This window comes from Hyperoodon ampullatus (genome assembly GCF_949752795.1).
Source record: "Hyperoodon ampullatus genome assembly, chromosome: 10".
In the NCBI taxonomy this organism is placed as follows: Eukaryota; Metazoa; Chordata; class Mammalia; order Artiodactyla; family Ziphiidae; genus Hyperoodon; species Hyperoodon ampullatus.
The window spans coordinates 106,272,778-106,297,586 of NC_136923.1; the positions used below are offsets into that span (position 1 = coordinate 106,272,778).

Here is a 24,809-nt window from a genome sequence, read left to right on the forward strand (position 1 = left end):
ACTAAAGACTGTACATTACTACTAGCTCAGTCCGTCATACTGTTCCTAACTAAGGCCCTGACAGTGTCCCTAACTAACCGTCTGACTCTTCTCCTAACTCTGGCCCTGCCATTATCATAAGAAAGTCTCTGACACTCGTCCTAACCAAGGCCCTGACACTCTCCCTAACAAAGGCTCTGAAGGTAGTCCAAACCAAAGCCCTGACACTGTCCTAACTTACGCCCTGACACTACTCCTAAAACAGGCTCTGACATTGTCCCTAAGAGAGGCACTGATTCCACTCCTAACTCAGGCCCTGAGAATGTCCGTAAATAAGGCCCTCACACTACTCCTAAATCAGGCCCTGACACAATACCGAACAAGGACTCTGATGCTAGTTGTAAGTAAGGCCCTGACACTGTCCTTAACTAAGGCCTTGATACTACTAGTAACTCAGGCCGTGATACTGTCCCTAACTAAGGCCCTGACAGTGTCCCTGACTAATTGCCTGACTCTCCTCCTAACTCTGGCCCTGCCATTATAATAACAAAGGCTCTGACACTCATCCTAACCAAGGCCTTGACACTGTCCGTCACCAAGGCCCTGACACTACTTCTAACTCAGGCCGTGACATTATATCTAACAAAGGCTCTGATGCTAACCCTAACTAAGGCCCTGACAGTGACCCTAACTAAGGCCTTGACACTATTCCAAACTAAGGCCCAGCCCTAAACCTAGCCCTAGCCCTCCCCTAGCCCCATCTCCTTCCCCATCCCCATCCCCATCCCCTGATGCTGATCCTACAGAGGCCCTTATGCTCCTCCTAGGCCTTGCCCTGACACTGTCCCTACCGAAGACCGTGATTCTTGTCCTAAAGAAGGACCAGGTGCTCTCGATAACTAAGTCCTTCAAAGTGTCCCTCGCTCCGTTCCTGACTTTATCCCTAGTCCGTAGTTAATGTCCTGCCTCTTATCCTACCTGATGCCCTAATGCTGTCCCTAACTAAGGCCCTGAGTAGTCATCACTAAGACCCTGACACTGTTTGTAAGTAAGGCCCGGAAGCTGTCCCTAATGCAGGCCCTGCTGCCAGCAATAACTAAAGGCCTGACACTATCCTGAGCTAATATACTGACCCACCTCGAACCAAGGTCCTGACACTATCCCTAAGTCAGCCCTGATGCTGGCCCTAAATCAAGCCCTGATGCTGTCCCTAACACAGGCCCTGAAGCTATCCCTAACTGAGGCCTTGATGGTGCGCCTAACTCAGGTCTTGATCATGTCTTTAACTAAGACCGTAATTGTGATCCTACAGAGGCCCTGATGCTGCTCCTGAGTCATGCCCTGACAGTGTCCCCAGCTAAGGGCCTGATGCTAGGCCTCACTCGGGCCCTGTCGCTCTCCCTACATCAGGCTGTGACGCTGTCCCTACCTGAAGCCCTGACACTTGTTCTAAACAAGGCCCCGATATTCTCAGTAACTAAGGTGTTGACACTATACCTGGGTCATGTCCTGACAGTATACCTAGATCATAACTTATCCCTGTCTTTAGCTAAAGTCGAGCCTCTTATGGCAACTAAAGCCCTGATGCTGTGCTTAACTCAGGCTCTGAATTCAGCCCCAAGGCCGTGCCACTGTCCCTAACTAAGGCCTAGATGCTGGTCCAACGTCAGGGCCTGATACTGTCCCTAACAAAGTCCCTGACACTATGCCTGACTCAAGCCCTGACAGTGTACCTAACAGAAGGCCCTGACGCCAGTCCTAACCAAGACCCTGCCACTAGCCCTACCAAAGGCTCTGATGGTAGTCGTAACCAAGGCACTGACACTGTCCCTAAGTAGGGCCTGAGTCTACGGCTAACTCAGGCCGTGATACGATACCTAAGCAAGGCTCTGATGCTAGTCCTAACTAAGGCCCTGACACTGTCCTGACACTACAGCTAACACAGGCCCTTGACACTGTTCCTAAGATAGGCACTGATTCCACTCCTAACTCAGGCCCTGTCACTGTCCCTAACTAGGGCCCTGACACTACTCCTAGCTCAGGCCCTGACACGATAGCTAATGAAGGCTCTGATGCTAATCCTAACTAAGTCTCTGACACTAATCCTAAGTAAGGCCTTGACAGTACTCCTAACTAATCCCCTGACACTGACCCTAACTAAGGCCTTGACACTACTCCTAAATCAGGCCCTGACACGATACCGAATGAAGGCTCTGATGCTAGTTGTAAGTAAGGCCCTGACACTGTTTTTAACTAAGGCCTTGACACTAGTACTAACTCAGGCCGTGATACTGTCCCTAACTAAGGCCCTGACAGTGTCCTTGATTAAGGGCCTGAATCTCCTAACTCTGGCCCTGCCATTATACAGAAGAAAGGCTGTGACGCTCGTCCTAACCAAGGCTCTGACATGACTTCTACCTCAGGCCCTGACATTATACCTAAGGAAGGCTCTGATGCTAACCGTAACTAAGGCCCTGACAGTGACCGTAACTAAGGCCTTGACACACTTCCTAACTAAGGCCCTAGCCCTAGCCGTATCCCTAGCCCTAGCCCTTGCCCCAGCCTTATCCCCAGCCCCAGCACCAGCCCCTGATCCTACAGAGGCCAGTATGCTACTCTTAGCCCTTGCAGTGACACAGTCCTTAACTAAGGCCTTGACACTACTACTAACTCAGGCCGTGATACTGTCACTAACTATGGCCCTGACAGTGTCCCTAACTAATGGCCTGACTCTCCTCCTAACTCTGGCCCTGCCATTATACATAACAAAGGCTCTGACAGTCGTCCTAACCAAGGCCCTGAAACTGTGCCTCAGTAAGGCCCTGACACTACTTCTAACTCAGGTCCTGATATTATACCTCACAAAGGCTCTGATGCTAACCCTAACTAAGGCCCTGACAGTGACCCTAACTAAGGACTTGACACTATTCCTAACTAAAGCCCATCCCTAACTGTAACCCTAGCACTGGCCCCGGTGGGGCCCCTGCCCCTACCCCTGCCCCTGATGCTGATCCTACAGAGGACCTTATGCTCCTCCTAGGCCTTGCCCTGAAACTGTCCTTAACTAAGGCCTTGACACTACTACTGACTCAGGCTGTGATACTGTCCCTAACTAAGGCCCTGACATTTTCCCTTACTAAGGACCTGACTCTCCTCCTAACTCTGGCTCTGCCATTATACATAAGAAAGGCTCTGACACTCGTCTTAACTAAGGCCCTGACACTGTCCCTCACTAAGGCTTGACACTACTTCTAACTCAGGCCTGACATAATACCTAACGAAGGCTCTGATGCTAAGCCTAACTAAGGCCCTGACGGTGACCCTAACTAATGCCTTGAGACTACTACTAACTCAGGCCGTGATACTGTCCCTAACTAAGGCCTTGACAGTGACCCTAACTAAGTCCTTGACACAAGCCCCAGCCCCTGATCCTACAGAGGCCCTTATGCTCTTCCTAGGCCTTGCCGTGACACTGTCCTTAACTAAGGACTTGACACTACTACTAACTCAGGCAGTGATACTATCCCTAACGAAGGCCCTGACAGTGTCCCTAACTAAGGGCCTGAATCTCCTCCTAACTCTGGCCCTGCCATTATACATAACAAAGTCTCTGACGCTCGTCATAACCAAGGCAATGTCAGTGTCCCTAACAAAGCCTCTGATGGTAATCGTAACCAAGGCCCTGACACTGTCCCAACTTATGCCCTGACACTACACCTAACAAAGACTCTGATAGTGTTCCTAAGAGAGGCACTGATTCCACTCCTAACTCAGGCCCTGACACTGTCCCTAACTAAGGCCCTGACACTACTCCTAAATCAGACCCTGACACGATACCGAACAAAGGCTCTCATACTAGTTGTAAGTAAGGCCCTGACACTGTCCTTAACTAAGCCTTGACACTACTACTAACTCAGGCCGTGATGCTGTCCCTAACTAAGGCCCTGACATTTTCCCTAACTAAGGACCTGACTCTCCTCCTTACTCTGGCCCTGCCTTATATATAACAAAGGCTCTGACGCTCGTCTTAACTAAGGCCCTGACACTGTCCCTCACTAAGGCCCTGACACTACTTCTAACTCAGGCCCTGACATTATACCTAACGAAGGCTCTGATGCTAACCGTAACTAAGGCCCTTACGGTGACCCTAACTAACGCCTTGAAACTACTACTAACTCAGGCCGTGATACTGTCCCTAACTTAGGCCTTGACAGTGACCCTAACTAAGTCCTTGACACTAGCCCCAGCCCCAGCCCCTGATCCTACAGAGGCCCTTATGCTCCTCCTAGGCCTTGCCGTGACACTGTCCTTAACTAAGGACTTGACACTACTACTAACTCAGGCCATGATACTGTCCCTAACTAAGGCCTTGACAGTGTCCCTAACTAACGGCCTGACTCTCCTCCTAACTCTGGCCCTGCCATTATACATAACAAAGTCTCTGACGCTCGTCGTAACCAAGGCCCTGACACTCTCCCTAACAAAGGCTCTGATGGTATTCCTAACCAAGGCCCTGAGACTGTCCTAACTTATGCCCTGACACTACCCCTAACACAGACTCTGACACTGTTCCTAAGAGAGGCACTGATTCCACTTCTAACTCAGGCCCTGACACTGTCCGTAAATAAGGCCCTCACACTACTCCTAAATCAGGCCCTGACACAATACCAAACAAAGACTCTGATGCTAGTTGTAAGTAAGTCCCTGGCACTGTCCTTAACTAAGGCCTTGACACTACTACTAACTCCGGCCGTGATACTGTCCCTAACTAAGGCCCTGACAGTGTCCCTGACTAAGGGCCTGACTCTCCTCGTAACTCTGGCTCTGCCATTATACATAACAAAGGCTCTAACGCTCGTCCTTACCAAGGACATGACACTGTCCCTCACTAAGGCCCTGACACTACTTCTAACTAAGGCCCTGACATTATACCTAATGAAGGCTCTGACGCTAACCCTAACAGAGGCCCTGACAGTGATCCTAACTAAGGCCCTAGCCCTCGCCCCAGCGCCAGCCCCAGCCCCAGCCCCAGCCCCTGATCCTACATAGGCCCATATGCTCCTCCTAGGCCTTGCCCTGACAGTGTCCTTAACTAAGGCCTTGACACTACTACCAACTCAGGCCATGATACTGTCCCTAAATAAGGCCCTGACAGTGTCCCTAACTAAGGACCTGACTCTTCTCCTAACTCTGGCCCTGCCATTATACATAACAAAGGCTGTGACACTCTTCCTAACCAAGGCCCTGAAATGACTTATACCTCAGGCCCTGACATTATACCTAACGAAGGCTCTCATGCTAACCCTAACTAAGGCCGTGACAGTGACCTTGACTAAGGCCTTGACACTATTCCTAACTAGGCCCTGAAGCTACACTTAACTCAGGCCCTGACACTGTCCCTAAATAAGGCCCTGATACTACACCTACAACAGGCCCTGACCCTGTTCCTAACAGAGGCACTGATGCTAGTCCTAACTCAGGCCCTGAGAGTGTCCGTAACAAACGCCCTGCTCCTGTCAATATCTAAAGTTTTGACAGTTCCCTTAGCATATATCCTGTCCCATCTCTTACTAAGGTTCTGAAACTTTCCCTAAGTGAGCCTTGACGCTGTCCCTAAGTAAGACCCTGAGCCTGTCCCTAAGTGAGGCCCTGAGAATGTCTTTAACCAAGACCCTGATGCTGATCCTACAGAGGCCCTCTTACTCCTCCTAGGCCTTGCCCTGACACTGTCCCTACCGAAGGCTGTGATGCTGGTCCTAAAGAAGGCCCAGGTGCTCTCAGTAACTAAGGCCTTCAAACTGTCCCTCGCTACGTTCCTGTCTTAATCCCTAGCCCGTAACCTGACTCAGTCCGTAGTTAATGTCCTGCCTCTTACCCTACCTGAAGCCCTAATGCTGTCCCTAACTAAGTTCCTGACTAGTCATCAGTAAGGCCCTGACACTGTTTGTAAGGAAGGCCCGGAAGCTGTCCCTAATGCAGGCCCTGCTGCCGGCAATAACTAAAGGCCTGACACTATCCTGAGCTAATATACTGACCCATCTCTAACCAAGGTCCTGACACTATCCGTAAGTCAGCCCTGTTGCTGGCCCTAAATCCCTGAGGCTGTCCCTAAGACAGGCCCTGAAGCTATCCCTAACTGAGGCCTTGACGCTCCGCCTAACTCAGGCCCTGACCATGTCTTTTTTTTTTTTTTTTTTTTTGCGATACACCAGCCTCTCACTGTTGTGGCCTCTTCCGTTGTGGAGCACAGGCTCCGGACGCACAGGCTCAGCAGCCATGGCTCACGGGCCCAGCAGCTCCATGGCATGTGGGATCTTCCCGGACCAGGGCACGAATCCGTGTCCCCTGCATCGGCAGGCGGACTCTAAACCACTGCACCACCAGGGAAGCCCCCATGTGTTTAACTAAGACCGTAATGCTGATCCTACAGAGGCCCTGATGCTTCTCCTGAGTCGTGACCTGACAGTGTCCCCAGCTAAGGGACTGATGCTAGGCCTCACTCAGGCCCTGTCACTCTCCCTACGTCAGGCTCTGATGCTGTCCCTACCTGAAGCCCTGACACTGGTTCTAAACAAGGCCCTGATACTCTCAGTAACTAAGGTGTTGACACTATACCTGGGTCATTTCCTGACACTATACCTAGATCATAATTTAACCCTGTCTTTAGGTAAAGTCAGGCCCCTTATGGCAACTAAAGCACTGATGCTGTCCCTAACTCAGGCTCTGAATTCAGCCCCAAGGCTGTGACACTGTCCCTAACTAAGGCCTTGATGCTCTAAGTCAACTCCTGATACTGTCCTTAACTAAGGCCATAATACTATTCCTAACTCAAGCCCTGACAGTGTACCTAACAGAAGGCTCTGACACTAGTCCCAACCAAGGTCCTTACAGTGTCTGTAACAAAGGCTCTGTTGCTCCTAACCAATGCCCGGACACTGTCCCTAAGTAGAGCCTGAGATTACGGCTAACTCAGGCCGTGACACGATTCTGAACAGAGGTTCTGATGCTGGTCCTAACTCAGGCCCTCACACTATTCCTAAGAAAGGCTCTGGTGCTACTCCTAACTAAGACCCTGAGACTACTCCTAACTCACGCCCTGACACTCTCCCTAAATAACGCCCTGACATTACTCCTAGCTCAACCCGTGAATGTGTCCCCAACTAAGGCCCTTGTACTCCTAATATAGGCCCTGCCACGATACCTAACAAAGGCTCTGATGCTAGTCCTAACTAAGGTCCTGACACTGTCTGAACTAAGGCCCTGACACTACACCTACCTCAGGCCCTGACACTGTCCATAACTAAGGACCTGACACTACTAACTCAGGCCCAGACACGATACCTAATGAAGGCTCTAATGCTAATCCTAACTAAGGCCCTGACATTGACCCTAGCTCAGTCCCTGACACTGTCCCTAACTCAGGCCCTGACACTGTCCCTATCAAAGGCCCTGCTGCCATCAATATCTAAAGTTTTGACACTATCCTGAGCATATATCCTGTCACATCTCTTACTAAGGTCGTGAAACTGTCCCTACGTGAGCCTTGACGCTGTCCCTAAGTGAGGCCCTGAGCTTGTCCCTAAGTGAGACCCTGAGAATGTCTTTAACCAAGACCCTGATGCTGATCCTACAGAGGCCCTTATGCTCCTCCGAGGCCTTGCCCTGGCACTGTCCCTACCGAAGGCCATGACGCTGGTCGTAAAGAAGACCCAGGTTCTCTCAGTAACTAAGGCCTTCAAACTGTCCCTCGGTCCTTTCCTGACCTTATCCCTAGCCCGTAACCTGACTCAGTCCATAGTTAATATCCTGCCTCTCATCCTACATAAAGCCCTAATGCTGTCCCTAACTAAGGCCCTGAATAGTCCTGTTAAGGCCCTGACCCTGTCTTAAAGTAAGGCCCGGAAGCTGTCCCTAATGTAGGCCCTGCTGATAGTAATAACTAAAGGCCTGACACTATACTGAGCTAATATACTGACCCGTGTCTAACCAAGGTCCTGACACTATTCCTAAGTCAGCCCTGACGCTGTCCCCAAATAAAGCCGTGAGGTTGTCGCTAACGTAGGCCCTGAAGCTACCCGTAACTGAGGCCCTGACGCTCTCCCTAACTCGGTCTCTGATCATGTCTTAAGACCGTAATGCTGATTCTACAGAGGCCCTGATGCTGCTCCTGAGTCATGCCCTGACAGTGTCCCTAGCTAAGGGCCTGACGCTAGGCCTCAGTCATGCTCTGACCGTGTCTCTGTCAGGCTCTGACGCTGTCCCTACCTGAATCCCTGACACTCGTTCTGAACAAGGCCCTGATCCTCTCAGTAACTAAAGTTTGACACTATCCCTAGGTTATTTCCTGATACTATACCTAGACCTTAACCTAACCGTTTCTTTAGCTAAAGTTGAGCTTCTTATGCCAACTAAAGCCCTGATGCTGTGCCTAACTGAGGCCCTGACTTTAGTCCCAAGGCTGTGACACTGTCCCTAACTAAGGCCTAGATGCTCATCCTAAGTCAGGGCCTCATACTGTCCCTACCTAGGGTACTGACACTATTCCTAACTGGGGCCCTGACACAATCCCTAACAAAGTCCTTGACACTACTGCTAACTGAGGCCCTGACAGTGTCCCTAAATAACGCCCTGATACTACTCCTAACTCAGGCCATGACATTGTTCCTAACTAAGGCTCTGATACTACTCTTAACTCAGGCCCTGATATGATACCTAACAAAGACTCTGATGCTAGTCCTAACCAAGGCCCTGACACACACTGTCCCTGTCTAAGGCCTCGACATTGCTCCTAACTCAGGCCCTCACACGATTACTAACAAAGGCTCTGTTGCTAGTCCTAACTAAGGACCTGACACTGTCCCCAACTAAGGCCCTGACACTACTCCTAAGTCAGGCCTTGACATGATACCTAACAAAGGCTGTGATGCTAGTCCGAACTAAGGCCCAACAGTGTCCCTAACTAAAGCCTTGACACTACTCCTAAGTCAAGGGCCTTAGTTAGGTCCTGTTTCAGCACCTTAGTTAGGAATAGCATCAGAACCTTTGTTAGGTATCGTGTCAGGGCCTAAGTTAGGAGTACTGTCAGGGCCTTAGTTAGGTACAGTGTCAGGGGCTGAGTTAGGAGTACAGTGAAGGCCTTGGTGAGGACAGTGTCAGGGCCTTAGTTAGGACTATTCAGGTCCTTAGGTAGGGACAGAGTTAGGGCTTCAGGTAGGCTAATTATTACTTAATAAGTAAGCCTTGTTAGGTATCGGGTCAGGGCCTAAGTTAGGAGTACTGTCAGGGTCTTAGTTAGGGACAGTGTGAGGGCCTTGGTTAGGACTAGCGTCTGAGCCTTTGTTAGGGACAGTGTCAGGGTCTTAGGACTAACGTCAGGACCTTCTGTTAGGTACACTGTCAGGGCCTGAGTTAGGATTAGTGTTAGGGCCTTTGTTAGGGACAGTATCAGGCCCTGACGTTCGACCAGCATCTAGGCCTTAGTTAGGGACAGTGTCAAGGCCTTGGGACTAAGTCAGGGCCTGAGTTATGCACAGCATCAGGCCTTTAGTTGGCATAAGAGGCTCGACTTTAGATAAAGACAGGGTTACGTTAAGGTATAGGTATAGTGTCAGGAAATGACCTGGGGATAGTGTGAATACCACAGTTACTGAGAGTATCAGGTCCTTGTTTAGAACCAGTTTCAGGGGTTCAGGTAGGGATCGCCTGGGAGCCTGTCTTAGGGAGAGTGACAGGGCCTGAGTGAGGCCTAGCATCAGGCCCTTAGCTAGGGACACTCTCAGGGCATGACTTAGGAGCAGCATTAGGGCCTTTGTAGGATGAGCAGTAGGGTCTTAGTTAAAGACATGATCAGGGCCTGAGTTAGGAGTACGTTCAGGGCCTTAGGTAGGGAGAGTGTCAGGGCCTTAGTTAAGACTAGCATCAGAGCCTTTGTTAGGTATCGTCTCAGGGCCTGAGTTATGAGTAGTGTCAGGGCCTTAGTTAGGGACAGTGTCAGGACCTGAGATAGGAGTAGTGTGAAGGCTTTAGTTAGGGCCAGTTTCAGGGCCTGATTTAGCAGTAGTCAGGGCCTTAGTTAGGGACAGCATTAGGGCTTCAGGTAGGATAAGAGGCAGGACATTAGCTGCGGACTGAGTCAGGTTATAGGCTAGGCATAACATCAGGAAATGAGCGAGGGATAGTTTCAATGCCTTAGTTATTCAGATCATCAGGGCCTTATTTAGGACCTGCGTCAGGGTCTTATCTAGGGGCAGTGTCCACACAAGGCTTAGGAGTAGCACCAGTACTTCTGTAAGATCAGCGTCAGGGTCTTTGTTAAAGACATTATCAGGACCTCTGTTAGGGACAGCCTCAGGGCCTCTCTTAGGGACAGTTTCAGGAACTTAGTAAGAGATTGGTCAGGATATAAGCTTAGGATAGTGTCAGGACTTTAGATATTGACAGCAGCAGGGCCTTTATTAGGGACAGTGTCAGGGCCTGATTTAGGACTAGCATCAGTGCCTCTGTTAGGAACAGTGTCAGGGCCTGTTTTAGGTGTAGTATCAAGGCCTTATTTAGGGACAGTGTCCGGGCCTGAGTTAAGTGTAGCATCAGGGCCTTAGTTAGGAATAGTGTCAAGGCCTTAGTTAGGGTTACCATCAGTGCCTTCTTTAGGTATCATGTCAGGGCCTGAGTTAGTAGTAGTGTCAGGGCCTCAGGGACAGTGTCAGGGCCTGAGTCATTAGTAGTGTCAAGGCCTTCGTTAAGGACAGTGTCAGGGCCTGAGTTATGTGTAGCATCAGGGCCTTAGTTAGGAGTAGTGTCAAGGGCTTAGTTAGGGTCAGTGTCAGGGCCTTAGTTAGGATTAGCATCAGAGCCTTCGTTAGGTACCGTGTCAGGGCCTGAGTTAGGAGTAGTGTCAGTGCCTTTGTTTCGGACAGTGTCAGGGCCTTGGTTAGAACTAACGTCAGAGCCTTTGTTAGTTATAATGTCAGGGCAGATTTAGGAGTAGTGTCAGGGCCTTAGTTAGGGACACTGTCTTGGCCTGAGGTAGGTGTAGTGTCAGGGCCTTAGTTAGGGACACTGTCATGGCCTGAGGTAGGTGTAGTGTCAGGGCCTTAGGTAGAGACAGTATCAGGGCCTGAGTTAGTGGTAGTGTCCAGGCCTTAGTTAAGGACAGTGTCAGAGCCTTAGGTACGATTAGCATCAGAGCGTTTGTTAGGTATCGTGTTAGGGCCTGAATTAGGAGTCACCCAAGGCCCTTCATTGGGGACAGTGTTAGGGCCTGAGTTAGGAGTGGCATCAGTGCCTTTGTTAGGAACAGTGTCAGGGCCTTAGGACTAGCATCAGAGCCTTTGTTAGGAATCATTTGAGGGCCTGAGTTAGGAGTAGTGTCAGGGCCTTAGTTAGGGACAGTGTCAGTGCCTTAGTTAGGAACAGCATCAGAGCCTTTTTTAGGTATCGTGTCATGGCCTGAGTTTTTAGTAATCTCAGGCCTTACTTAGGGACAGTGTCATTGCCTTGGTTAGGACTAGCATCAGAGCCTTTGTTAGGGACAGTGTCAGGGTCTTAGTTAGGACTGGGGTCAGGGCCTTCTGTTAGGTAGTGTCAGGGACTGAGTTAGCCATAGTGCTAGGTCCTTAGATGGGGACAGTATGAGGTCCTGACTTTGGACCAGCATCTAGGCCTTAGTTTGGGACAGTGTCAGGGCCTTGGTTAGGAGTAGCATCAGAGCCTTCTGTTAGGTACAGTGTCAGGGCCTGAGTTAGGAATAGTGTTAGGGCCTTTGTTAGGGACAGTATCAGGCCCTGACGTTGGACCAGCATCTAGGCCTTAGTTAGGAACAGTGTCATGGCCTTGGGGCTAAATTCACAGCCTGATTTAGGCACAGCATCAGGGCTTTAGTTGCCATAAGAGGCTCAACTTTAGCTAAAGATAGAGTTAGGTTAATATCTAGGTATAGTGTCAGGAAATGACCTGGAGATAGTGTCAATACCATAGTTACTGAGAGTACCAGGGGCCTTGTTTAGAAACAGTGTTAGGGCTTCAGGTAGGGACAATGTCAGAGCCTGACGTAAGGAGAGCGACGGCCTGAGTGAGGCCTAGCATCAGGCCCTTAGCTAGGGACACTCTCAGGGCATGACTTAGGAGCAGCATTAGGGCCTTTGTAGGATGAGCAGTAGGGTCTTAGTTAAAGACATGATCAGGGCCTGAGTTAGGAGTACGTTCAGGGCCTTAGGTAGGGAGAGTGTCAGGGCCTTAGTTAAGACTAGCATCAGAGCCTTTGTTAGGCATCATGTCAGGGCCTGTGTTATGTGTAGTGTCAGGGTCTTTGTAAGGGACAGTGTCAGGACCTGAGTTAGGAGTAGTTTGAAGGCTTTGGTTAGGGCCAGTGTCAGGGCCTGAGTTAGGAGTAGTCAGTGACTTAGTTAGGGACAGCATTAGGGCTTCAGGTAGGATAAGAGGCAGGACATTATCTACAGATCGAGTCAGGTTATGGGCTAGGGAAAATGTTAGGAAATGAGCGAGGGATAGTTTGAAGGCCTTAGTTATTCAGAGCGTCAGGGCCTTATTTAGGACCAGCGTCAGGGCCTTATCTAGGGAAAGTGTCAGGCCAGGCTTAGGAGCAGCACAATTGCCTCTGTAGGATGAGCATCAGGGTCTTTGTTAAAGACATTCTCAGGGCCTATGTTAGGGACAGCCTCGGGGCCTCAGTTAGGGACAGCGTCAAGGCTTACATCAGGAGAGTTCTAGGACATTATTAAGACATTCGTTAGAATATATTGTCAGGATAGTGTCAGGACTTTAGATATTGACGGCAGCAGGGCCTTAGGGTCAGTGTCAGGGCCTTACGACTAGCATCAGAGCCTTCAAAGGAATCGTGTGAGGGCCTGTGTTAGGAGTAGTGTCAGTGCTTTAGTTTGGGCCAGTGTCAGGGCCTTAGTTAGGGACAGTGTCAGGGCCTTAGTTAGGACTAGCGTCAGAGCCTGAGTTAGGAGTAGTGTCAGGGCCTTAGGACTAGCGCCAGGGCCTCCTGTTACGTACAGTGTCAGAACCTGAGTTAGGAATAGTGTTAGGGCCTTAGTTAGGAACAGTATCAAGCCCTGACCTAGGAGAAGCATCTAGGCCTTAATTAAGGACAGTGTCACGGACTTGGGACTAAATTCAGGGCCTGAGTTAGGCGCAGCATCAGGGCTTTAGTTATCATCAGAGGGAGGACATTAGCTAGTGACAGGGTCAGGTTAACATCTAGGGATCGTGTCACGACGTTAGTTACTGAGTACCAGGGCCATTTTTAGAACCAATGTCAGGGCTTCAGGTAGGGACAGCATGAGAGCCTGACTTAGGGAGAGTGACAGGGCCCGAGTGAGGCCTAGCGTCATGCCCTTAGCTGGGGACACTGTCAGGTCATGACTTCGGAGGAGCATCAGGGCCTTTGTAGGATCAGTATTAGGGTCTTAGTTAAAGACATGATCAGGGCCTGAGTTAGGGTTAGGGTTAGGGTTAGTGTTGGGTTAGGGTTAAGTTTAGGGTTAGGGGTTAGGGTACGGCTACAGGTTAGGGTTAGGGTATGGGTTAGGGTACAGGTTAGGGTAAGGGTTAGGGTACGGGCTAGGGTTAGGGTACATTTTATGGTGTGGAGCAAGGGTGTCCTGAAGGGAGTGGCTTGGGGTCAGGAGGCAGTGTAGACTGTTTCGTGGGAGAGTCTTGCACGCCTGTGACATTTCGTTCTCGGGGTCAGCACGGCAGCGCGGATCCACCATCTGCCCATTTCTCTGTTCCTTCATCGCTCACTCATTCCCTTGCTCATTCGTTCATTGACCCTCTCGATCCGCGACTTGAGCAGTTACTAAGGGTGTACTGTCTGCAGCAAAACACAGGACGCAGAGGGCCCGAGAGATCTGGCCGTCGGTAAGACTCAGGCCTGCTCAGCGCATCACTCACGGTGAGCCCGGGAGTGAACTGTGCACCAGGGCGGTGGCTCCAGGGGGACGAGAAGACCATGGAACTGGAGTGCTGCCGCTTCCCGCCTCCTCTCCCTCAGGCTCCCTGGCCTGCCCTCATCCCTGTGGCACAGCTCTGTGATTGGTCACCCTTTGTGTGGTAGAGGCCTGGAGGAGATGGTCAGTGTCCTCATGGGAGGATCCTGCTGCCCACAGAGCATCTGGGACTCTGAATCCAAGTTCAGCAAGGGGAATACTCTGGAGCTTTCTGACCCTCCAGGCCCCAAAAGCCTGGGAGCTTGGCTGGGCTCCTGTATCCACTTCTTATGCATTCTTTCTGGATCCCCCATCCCATCACAGTGAGGATCCAGAAGGTGCTGTGTGAGGCCCTTTCCAGTCTGGGCAGCACCAGGGCCCTGGGGCTCTTCCAGGCCCAGAGCATCTGTGTGTGTGTTCCAGTGTAGTGAAAAATTGACAGTTTTCACACAGTGTAGAACAAGCCTGGCTGTTATTTATGGTTCGTGTTGTATGTGATTTTTCATGGTCTTGGAGAGTCCTATCATTTTTTGATGCATCAGCACATTTGCCCACAGCACATGCTTGAGTCCCCAGGCTCAGGGGGTATCCTGGGCTCTCTGGTCAGGAAGGCCCAGTCAGACTGAGGGGAGACTGACCACACCCAAGGCCTGGTCCTTGTCAGGCAGAGGGCAGGAGAGAGTCCAGTTGAGGCAGGATTGAGGCTCATTCCAGGAGGGTCATCCTGACTGTGGTCTAAAGAGATGCTGCTGCTTTTGGGAATATTTTTTTCTAGAGGAGAAAAACAGAGATGTTGTATAGAGCATGACTTGGTCTAACAGACAAAGGTAAGTCTGTGCAGGCCTGCGAGAGGGGGATCATGTCTCCCTGATCTTCATGGACTGTAGACCCAGCACCTCTGCAATCAGCCCCAGGTGGAGCAGCATTAAGACATACAAGAAGTGGACTTGGGTCAGACTGCAGCTTTGTGATTGTGCACAGAGATGGCTGACTGTTTCCCAACTCCAGGGTTCTAGAACTGGGGCCTCTGGAGGGCATAGGCATTCAGGAATATGGTGAAGTGCTTATGGAAGAGTAGTTAGCAAAATGTAAGCCTCAGCCCACAGCAAGATACCATGCAAGATAACACAAGACCCCCAGTCCAGAAGTAGCACAGACATGACCTGCAACTGACACTCAGACTTGCTTCTCCCACGAGCGGCTGGGACAGCGGAAGGCTCGGCTGAGGAAGCTGAGCAGGCTGGGTCTGTACCCCACAACTGGGCAGGGCAGAGCGTGCTTGAGCCTTCAACTAGCCTCTGTGACAGATGCAGGGCCGTGACCATCTTTATTTCCCAGGGACCATCTGCTGTCTCCTCGTTCTTGGGGAGGGTGAAACAAAAACAAACTTTATGAAATTTCCTGAGCTTTTGTATGTATGTGTGTGTATTACGTGAGTGTGCACAAGCACGTGCATGTGTGTGCTGTCTGTGCACAGGTCTGTGTACACCTGAGTGCATGTGAGTGTGTTTATGTGCAGGCAGGCACATATGTGTGTATGCACGTGTTTTTGCATGTGCAGCACATGTGATTGTGTGCATGTGTGTGACTGCAGTCCATCTTTGCCTGTGTGTGTGTACATGTGTGTGAATGCAGGTATGCTCGGGTGTGTACGTGCACATATGTGTGTACACGTGCGTGCTGTGGGGGGATGAGGAAGGCATGGAGTTGTTGCTTTCTGGTGCCGCCTTTCCCCACCCTCCCTTTTGCTGTTGCCTCAGCACTTTGTGGTGAAGTGTAGAGACTCAAAAGGAGGACCACTACCCGCTACCGTGAGTGATATGCCTGCTCATCCTCAAGGTCATCCATCTGTCCAGTAAACACCCCTGAGCCTGTGCCATGTGCTGGGGCCTGGGGTCCACAGTGAAGCAGGCACATGCTCTCAGCTGTGCTCAGCCCAGCCGGATGTGGGACAGAGGAGCTGCAGGCCAGGTGTGTCTGTGGAGGGAGAAGTTACCTCTGGCTGGTGGGTCAGCGGAGGTGGCAGCTGAGCTGAACTGAAGGAGCGGGGTGGACGGAGCTCGCTCTAGAGGAGGGTGGGGGCAGGGGGCAGGGGAAGGGGCTGGGTGCCTGGCTCGTGGGGAGGACGCATCGCAGAGGGGCTGCAAGGGTGGCCAGACAGCTAGCTTTGACTTCGTTTTATAGACAGAACAGTTTTGGAACCAGAGTGACAGGATCAGGCCCACACATTTCCTCTGGTGGCGGCTGAGGGGTTTGATGGTAGAAGAGAGAAGCTGGGCCGAGGAACAGGGGTGATGGTAGGGGCTGTGCCTCCACCAGGCTTCCAGCCTCTTTTTTGTGGTCCCTTGGGTCCACAAGGTTAGCACGCACCTTGCGTGAGGCCGGAATGGGGCTTCCTCTTCATTCCCTCTTTGCCAGAAGTAAACGCAACACAGTTTGGAGTTGGTGAGACTGAGGGGGCCATCTTTCAGGAAAGGCAAGCATCAGCGTTGGCTGGGGTGCCCACCCGGAGACAAGGGGGACCCTTAGCCAGACCCGCAGACCCCGGGGAAGGACACAGTGTGCTCAGAGAGGCAGGGATAGTCAGGAAAGCCAGGTGTGCAGAGAAGGCTCGGCCAAGGGGGCCCTGGGGGCTCAGACACTCAGGAAGTGAGGGGAGGGGTGGCCAGACAGCCGTGAATGAGGCCCAGGGGTCGACGGGGTCGTGCTGTGTGCAGGGTGGACACACAGGGCCAGAGGCTCTTCTGTAGGGAACGTCTCCCGGCTGCAGTGGGCTCTGGAAATTGTCTGCGGGTTGCCACGCCTTCTGGGGCTCTCCGGCCCAGGCCCCAGCCGGGAGCTGCCTGTCCAGCCTACCCTGGCTCCACCTCCAGACTGCGCAAGCCTGGGCGGGCGGGACGGGCTCCTCGTGCCTCGGTTGCCATGACCTGTAACGTTTCCTTTCCAGTTGCCAGATTCATTGTAAGGATATATTTACAGTTTCTTGCGTTGTCTTGCACCACCCGTTGACTTAGGGAAGAACTCTCCTAGTAGGTTGGCCTGCAAGGTGTGCTACTTCAGAGCTTCCATCTGACATACTCTTCCCTGCCCGAAATGCAAACACAGCACACACTCCCTGCCTGGTTTGGGAATGATGACACCTCACCTCTCACCCGTTCTGCCGTCTCCTGCCCGCACTCCAATCTCAAGGACACTTCAGTTCCACATCTGACTCCTGACCCCTCCAGCTAGTTGGGGACAGGCAGCCTCATGAGACAGTGTGCACAAAGTTTTCTGGCCGGGCTGTGAGGATGGGGACCAGGTCCCACCTGTGCCAATGAAGCAGGCGTCTCACCTGGATTTGTCTCCGGGCTCTTGAAGGTGGACTGAAGGTCAGACAGTCCAGAGGCCAAGGGCCCCAGAGGAGGGGGGTGTGGGCGCAGGTAGACCAGGAGCAGCTGCCCCTCTGGTCAGGAGAGTCCAACAACCCAGGGCTTTCTGGTTCCTGGGGGGAGGAGAGGGCAGAGGCAGTGGGGGCCCAAAGACAGGTCCTGCTTCACCTCTGGATGGAGCCACTCAGGTGAGCCCAGGTTTTGAGGGATTAGAGTTAAAGGATGCAGGCTAGAGGGTCAGGGTTAGAGGGTCAGGTTAGACGGTCTGAGTCAGGGTCACGGTAAGGGTTGGGAGGTTTACAGGTCAAGGTCGAGTATCTAGGGGCTAGGGGTTAGGAGCCTTAGGGTTTAGGATTAGAGATTAGGAGGTTAGGGTTAGGGAGTGAACAGTAGAGATTTGGGCGTTAGGGTCAGTGGGTTAGTGTTAAGCACAGCTGGCTCACGGCCCCCCTAACCCCACACCTCTGAGTCCTGTAGGGTGGACAGGACTTGCCTGGGGTCACTCACGAGTGTGGGGCTCACCTGGACCGCTGGTTATCTACCCCCGTCCTGGAACCTGATGGCAGAAGACTGAAATGTCTGCTCTGGTCACTGACTGTTTCAAATCCAACTCAACCTCAGTCAACGGTTGTTAGGGCCTCAGAAGCCCACAGGGTTTCCTCCTACCATCTGAACTGGAGAGAGTAGTGCTGGCCCCACTTGGCCTGGGCAGCCTGGGTCCAGCACAGGCCTGACTGAGCTCACTCCACGGTCATGTTATGAATTTATACAGAACTTGGTGCAGTGACCTACCAGCCCCCAGGTGCTGCCTCCTGAGGGCTGGTGGGGCCCTCCTGGGACTGCAGGCATCCTTTGTCCCATCTGAGTGGGCATCAATAGACATCAAGTCTCAGGACAGCCCTTGACCTCTGACCATCCAGGCAGTCATCTGTGGTCCTCCAGCTCAGGCCAGTCTGGTCCCTGTGAAGCCCCTGTGGCCAATTACTGAGCTGACCTTGCTGCTGGCAATTGAACAGCTACCTGGGCAGCACAGACAGCCCTTTGGGATGTTTCAGTTACTAACATGCATGTGGTTGAGAAAAGGGCCTCCCCTCTCACAGGCTCATAGCCTGGCAAGCGAGGTAATAACCGTCTAAACATTTGAGTGTGTCCCTGACACAACAACCATACAGCAGTTGTTGGCCTTGCAATGGCCTTGGATGGCCGTGCAATCCTTTGGGCTTCCAGCTGTAACAAACTTTTGATATTCACACTCATTAAGAGTCAAAGATACGGGAGCAACTGGGCCACCCAATGGACAGTTTCACACTGAGGCCGCATGGTCTTGGAGATCCACATGCACCCATGTGGTCTCTGAAAGCTGCCAATGATGGATTCCATGATACGGCATAATCCTTGAGCCTCTCACTGCTTCATTGAGCAAGAATTTCCTAACCTCCATAGCATTTAGTCTCTGCTCTTTGTAAAGGAGGGAGGAGACTGGATAAATGAGCAGTATTGTTCTTGGGGGATGGGTGAGTCATGTGGCCAGGGGGCAGGTGTGACTCCTGGGCTCCCGCCACCAGAGACATCAAGGAGGGCTGTGCCTTTTGCAAGAGGAAGAGGTTCTTGCTGTTGTGGGCGGACAGCAAGAGCACTGGATGGGTGGCTGCAGCCCCTGACCCTAAATCAGCCCCTTCCTTCCTTGGCCTTCAGATCCCACAGCTGTGCAGTGGGCCGTCAGTGGTGTGGAATCTGCCGCTTTCCCCAATCCAGCATCTGTTCTCATGCCAAAGTCCAGAACCTCAGCTTTCCTTTGGGAACTTCTTATCTGTTTCCAGTCCAAACAGTTCCAGAGGGCTGATGCTACCCACCTTGAAGATGGGCATATGATCCACATCTAGCCAATCCCATGTTCCATCCTGTGGGTGCTCTGATGGGTTCAAGGACGATGCTATGACCCAAAACCAGGCCATTGATGTTTATTTTATTTTAATTTTTTGCCATGCTGTGCACGCAGGATTTTAGTTCCCTGACCAAGGATAGAACCTGTGCCCCCTACAATGGGAGCACAGAGTCTTAACCACTGGACCACTAGGAAAGTCCCTTCCCCTCACTTTCAAAACTGCTATGGATTTAAAGCACACAAGATGGTTGTGATATGAGTGGCCTTTTCAGTATGACTTCTTTGACTTAGAATGTTTTCAGTGTTTATCCATGTTGTAACATGGATTATCAGTGCTTCATTCATTTTTTAAATTGTGTTTAAAAACACATAACATGGGGATGGGGGGCAAGTGGAGGGAACGGCCCAGATGCACAGCATTCATGGACCCTCTGGACTGGAGGGACTCAGAGCCGGAGCCCAGAAATCCGGGAACGGATAAGACACAGCGTCCCGTCCAATTCCTGTGAGCACCCCTTGCTCCATCCTGCACCCAAATACCTCAGCTAGGCCCTCTCCCCACTCTTGACACTCCAGACTCAGTCGGGACAGACCTCTGCAGCCGCCGCTCCCCACCCTGCAGGAGAAGCTCAGAGCTCCTGTCCCGCTTTCCTCTGAGGGACTCTTTGGTGACCACAAAAGGATTTGGTCGCTCAGGACAAAGCTGGTAGAGGAGAGCGGGATGGCTGCGCCCGGCGCACCACGCTTCCTCCTGACCTTCGACTTGGACGAGACTATCGTGGACGAAAACAGTGACGACTCCGTCGTGCGCGCGCCGCAGCAGGCCAGCGGCTGCCTGAGAGCCTGCGTGCCACCTAGCGCGAGGGCTTCTACAACGAGTACATGCAGCGCGTCTTCCAGTACCTGGGCGAGCAGGGCGTGCGGCCGTGGGACTTACGCACCATCTACGAGGCCATCCCCCTGTCGCCCGGCACGGGCGAGCTGCTGCAGTTTGTGGCCAAGCAGGGCGCCTGCTTTGAGGTTATTCTCATCTCAGACGCCAACACCTTTGGCATGGAGAGTGTGCTGTGCGCCGCCGGCCACCACGGCCGGTTCCGCCACATCTTCAGCAACCCGTTGGGGCCCGACCCTTGGGGGCTGCTGGCGCTGCAGCCCTTCCACGCGCACAGCTGCGCTCGCTGCCCTGCCAACATGTGCCAGCACAAGGTGCTCAGCGACTATTTGCGCGAGCAGGCCCACGACGGTGTGCCCTTCGAGTGCCTTTTGTACGTGAGCGACGGCGCCAACGACTTCTGCCCCACGGGGCTGCTGGCAGGCGGTGAAGTGGCCTTCCTGCGCCACCACTACCCCATGCACCGCCTTATGCAGGAGGCTCAGGAGGCTGAGCCCAGCTCCTTCCTTGCCAGGGTGGTGCCCTGGGAAATCTCCACTGAAGTGCGCCTACACCTGCATCAGGTGCTGAGGACGTGGCCTGCAGGGACCACCTGGGCGGGGAGGGGGTGGGGCGGTGGGGGTCGGGAAAGAGAAAGCTAGTTTTATTACTCCCTTTCCCTTTCGTTTTGGTATATCCCTCCGGGATTTCCCGGAATCCCAGGTTGGTCCATTTGGGGACTGGAGGAGGGAGTTGGGAGCTGTCCCCATCTGTGCAGTTAACCCAGCTCGGCTGCCTCCCCCAGTCCCACTGCAAGCGAATTCCGGAGTCTGGCCGCAGCAGCGTGGCGCGGATATCTGAGCAGGCAGCAGTGTTTCCACAAACCTTGTCCTCCCAGCTGGGAGGACAGGGTTCCCTGTCAGGGTCAAGAAGGAACATGTCCCGCCGCGGTGCAGTTAACTGTTGCCTTGGGCTGCGTGGCCTCCCTCCTCCAGTTTTCTGTCCAGGGGACCCAGGCCCCGAAATGCACCACCCCGACCTCCCCCGCACCGGACTCCTCGCAGAGAGAGGTGGCGCTCCTTGCTGATGGTCCCAGGCCTAGATCGTGCTTTACCTACTGTGACTCTACACTACACTCCTTGCCTTTCCCCCGCCCCGCCCACCCTGTTAGCATCCCCACAGGGTAAAAAGCTAGAGGGAATAGTCACCTCATGTTGGTGGAAAGAGGTAGCACACTGTTCCGGGGCTCGGTTCTGGCCAGCCAGGGACCTCACAGAGCCCGAAAATGTCTCCTTGCACCCCAGCCTCGTCTATGCAGCAAGAAACCAGGGACTTAACCAAAGTCGCCCCACTGACTGGGCCTTTTGAGTCCCCCTCCTCCCGTATGGAACAGAAAGCCATGATGCTTTAAAGCAGAGCCAGTGGAAACCCAAGGCCCACCTCCCTCTTGTGGTTTCAGAGCTGTGAAGGAGGTGAAGGGGCGGAGGTGAGCGAGGTTTCTCACGCTGCCGTCTCGGGGGATGAGGGCGAGGTGATCTCTGCTCTCAGAGAGCCCCACCTAAGTGAGGGAGCTGGTCCCCACTCTTGGAGGAGTGCCCAGCCTGGGGAACCAAGACTGAATACATAACAAAGCAGGCAACAGGCAAAAGAGCAGGGTGCGGCCCACCTTCGCAGAGGGGCACGGGTCTAGTGTGGAGGGCTCAGTGAGCACCGAGGAGATGGGAGATACTGCTGCTTAGGGCAGGCAGAGGAGGCTCAATGAGCGGGAGCCTTACAAGTGGGTTGCCTTTCAGTCCCTCGGCCCGCTAGCCCTGCAGGGCACTCATCAGGAGGTCATCAGAATTTTATTCAAAGTTGGCACTTGCAGCTGAGACCCTGTCTTGCATGGCGTAAGGGTTCTCTGTGGGTAAGGTCACCAAACTCCTTGGCTTCCAGTTTTTTCCTGTCTCCAGCAGGCCTCTGGGTACCTCCTCTGTCTTTACCAGGACGCCATCTCACTGCAATGGGGGGAAGGAACAGACACAGCTCACAGCCCAGGAGGCGTGCCGGACTGGTCCAGTCTTGACTGGAGCAGGCTTTGGTGTGGGACTCAAGAGGCTCACTCAAGGCGGTGCTTGGGTCAGCATCCCAGAGGTCCCAGGCTGTCAGCAGCTGGGCTGCGCATAGTTCCCGGGGAAGAATCCAAACCCCTCTGAGCCGATGCCCTCACAGCAGCCATCGGAGTAGTGGCGGGTGATGCAGATAATGGTGCCCTCAGAGAAGGAGAGTTCATTGTCCTTCTGGCGGGTGTATGGGTACAGTGTCATTACTGCAGGGCGGGAGGAGAGGGGTGCCATGAGATGTGCCTCCTGCCCCGCCATAGGGATGCTTGTGCCCACATACTGGACTCTAGGGGGCAATGTGGGGAGTGGGGCAGGAGATGCCTTCTTCAAAGCCCCAGGACTCCTCCCAGGTGAGCTAATATTCAGTATCAGGCCAGCTGCTTCCCTCCTCTGGGTGGGTGCGGTGGCGTGGAATAAAAGGCTCCACAAGGGTGGCACAGGCCATCCCCTCCACTCCAAGAAACTTCAGTGTTTGAGAGCAGGGCCCCAGGATCTACCCATGTTTTGTAATCTGCTTTCAGCCCCCGTTCATCCTGGTCTTCCCACAATGTCTCTGGCAGGTGCTGGAGGTATTGCTCAGTAGGTGCTCTAGCAGGTGTTCAGTAAATACAGTAACATTGAATAGTGTAGACTTGGCCGAGTGAGCCTTGGGCAAGTCACTTAGTTTAACCTCTCAGGTTCAGCTTCGTCTGTTAAATGGGAGTGTGAAGATCCTAGGAGGTTAAGTAAAAGTGAGAAAATGGATGAGAAGCTTTGACTCTGGGGTCTGGTATAAAGCAGGGGCTAAATTATGTTAAAACCCCCCACATAACATTTACCATTTAAATCATTTTGAGCATACAGTTCTATGGCATTAACTACATTCATGTTGTACAAATATTCTCAGCATCCACTTCCGGAACTTACTCATTTTGCCTGTGGGAAATTTTGTATCAGTTTCTCTAAATTTTTGCCAACATTTGTTATTTTTAGCTTTCTTGATTGTAGGCCTTCTAGTGTGTGGAGGGGTCGGCGTTGTGGTGTTAACTTGCATTTCATCACGACTGATGATGATTAACATCTCTTCATGTGCTTGCTGACCATTTATATGTCTTATCTGGAGAAGGATCTTTCAAGTCCTTTTTCCATTTAGAACATTGGGTTGTTTGCTGAGTCCCACCAAGCGCTCCTCCTGGCTGCGTTGGCGGTGAGTCCAGCCTGGAGCGGTCTCCGTGCCAAAGGGGCCCATGCCCCGGGGCATCGTTAGCGGCCTCTCAGGAGAGGAGACGCCCGACCCCCGGCGCCCGTTCCTGGAGCGCCGAGATCGTGCTGCACCGTGCGGATGCGGCGCCGCCCGTGTGGGTCTTGCTCGGCATTGGCTGCAGGTCACCTGAGTGCAGCAGTGGTCTGCGTGCCTCTCCCGGAGGAGCGTGTCCCGGAAGTGGGCGTCCCAGCCAGAGCACACCTGGCGCGGGGCATCCTTGGGGCTCCTAGCTGTTAGCGCCACGTGAGCTGGCGGGGTTCTAGGAAGCCAGCGCCCGGCAGCAGGGAACGACCCGTCCCGTGGGTCCTTGGCACCCCAGCGGCATCCGAGCGCGGAGCGGAGGGCTACGGACCACAGGTAAGGGGACGGGTTGGTGGGGGTGGGTGGAGGAAGGAACGAGGAATTACACCAGAGCTGTTTGGTACAGGGGCAGAAACAGAAAACTCAGACGTAGCACTGCAGAGGCCATGGGAGTTAAGTTGTAAATGCTGCTGGCTTTCAGTAGCCTGCAGCCATTCTCTTCCTGTAGCTGATGGGATACAAAGCTCTACTGGGTTCTTCGCACGGGATAGTCTTGTTTTGCAGAAATTCAGCTCAGAGCCATCCTTGATGTGTAAGTGTAAGGTCGGATCTTAACAAACGGCATCACGAAACAGAGGAAAGCTTCAAGTGAGCTTTATTAGGGTGCGCTCCTGGGTGACGTTCACTGGTCCGAGAGAAAGGGGCCAGAGAAGTCGCACGCAGGCGAGGGTTGGGCAAAATTTTATAGGGGAAGAAGGGAAAGGAGTGTGGTGAATCTGGGAGGGTGCAGGGTATTCCTTATCTGGTGGTCTCTTCGGGTGTCGTGGCACTATCTGGTGCCGGTTACACCAGTCTTGGGACTGCTAGTCCCGTCCCTCGAAAGGCGGGAAGGCTGGGCTGGGTGGAAAGCCCCCAGGTCAGTTCCTGGAACTGGGTGGTCCGGAGAGTTTCGGTCCGATGCAACCTGTGAATCTGATTGAGTTCCCCTGCCTCGGGCCAGTTGGCCTTACATCCCGACATCTTTGGTGTAATGGGGCGGCGTTCTGATCTCTGGCTACTTCATGCTGAATGGGGGCGTCGAAAGGGGAGTCGGGCGACCAGAGGTCCGAGGCTTAGGGGAGACCAGTGGGAGGTTCTGTAGGAAGCAAGGTGTAAGGACCGAGGAACATTTGGTTTGTGGCCACCCGAGAGACTTCTTCCATGCGCCGTCAAAGGAACGTAAGAAAACGGGGTAAACGAGCAAGATACAGATGAGGATTAAGGGGCCTCAGATTGGTGTTAGCCAGGTATAGAGGGTTGATTGCCACCAATCGGGAATTGGGAAGGCAGACTGTTGATGTTTGTGTTGGAGTTCTTCTCTTAAGCGATGGAGGGCGTTTACA

At 52.8% G+C, this 24,809-nt stretch overlaps 1 protein-coding gene across 1 annotated transcript; it reads left to right on the top strand.

Moving 5' to 3' along the window:
- Positions 1–19,911: 19,911 nt before the first annotated feature.
- Positions 19,912–23,763, top strand: LOC307059024 (phosphoethanolamine/phosphocholine phosphatase-like; the record flags this gene model as incomplete). The annotated part of the gene is made up of 5 exons (XM_079712705.1): positions 19,912–19,995; positions 20,049–20,645; positions 21,521–21,592; positions 23,384–23,500; positions 23,670–23,763. Coding segments are annotated over 5 exons (964 nt in total), but the record flags the coding sequence as incomplete, so codon positions are not given.
- Positions 23,764–24,809: the final 1,046 nt, after the last annotated feature.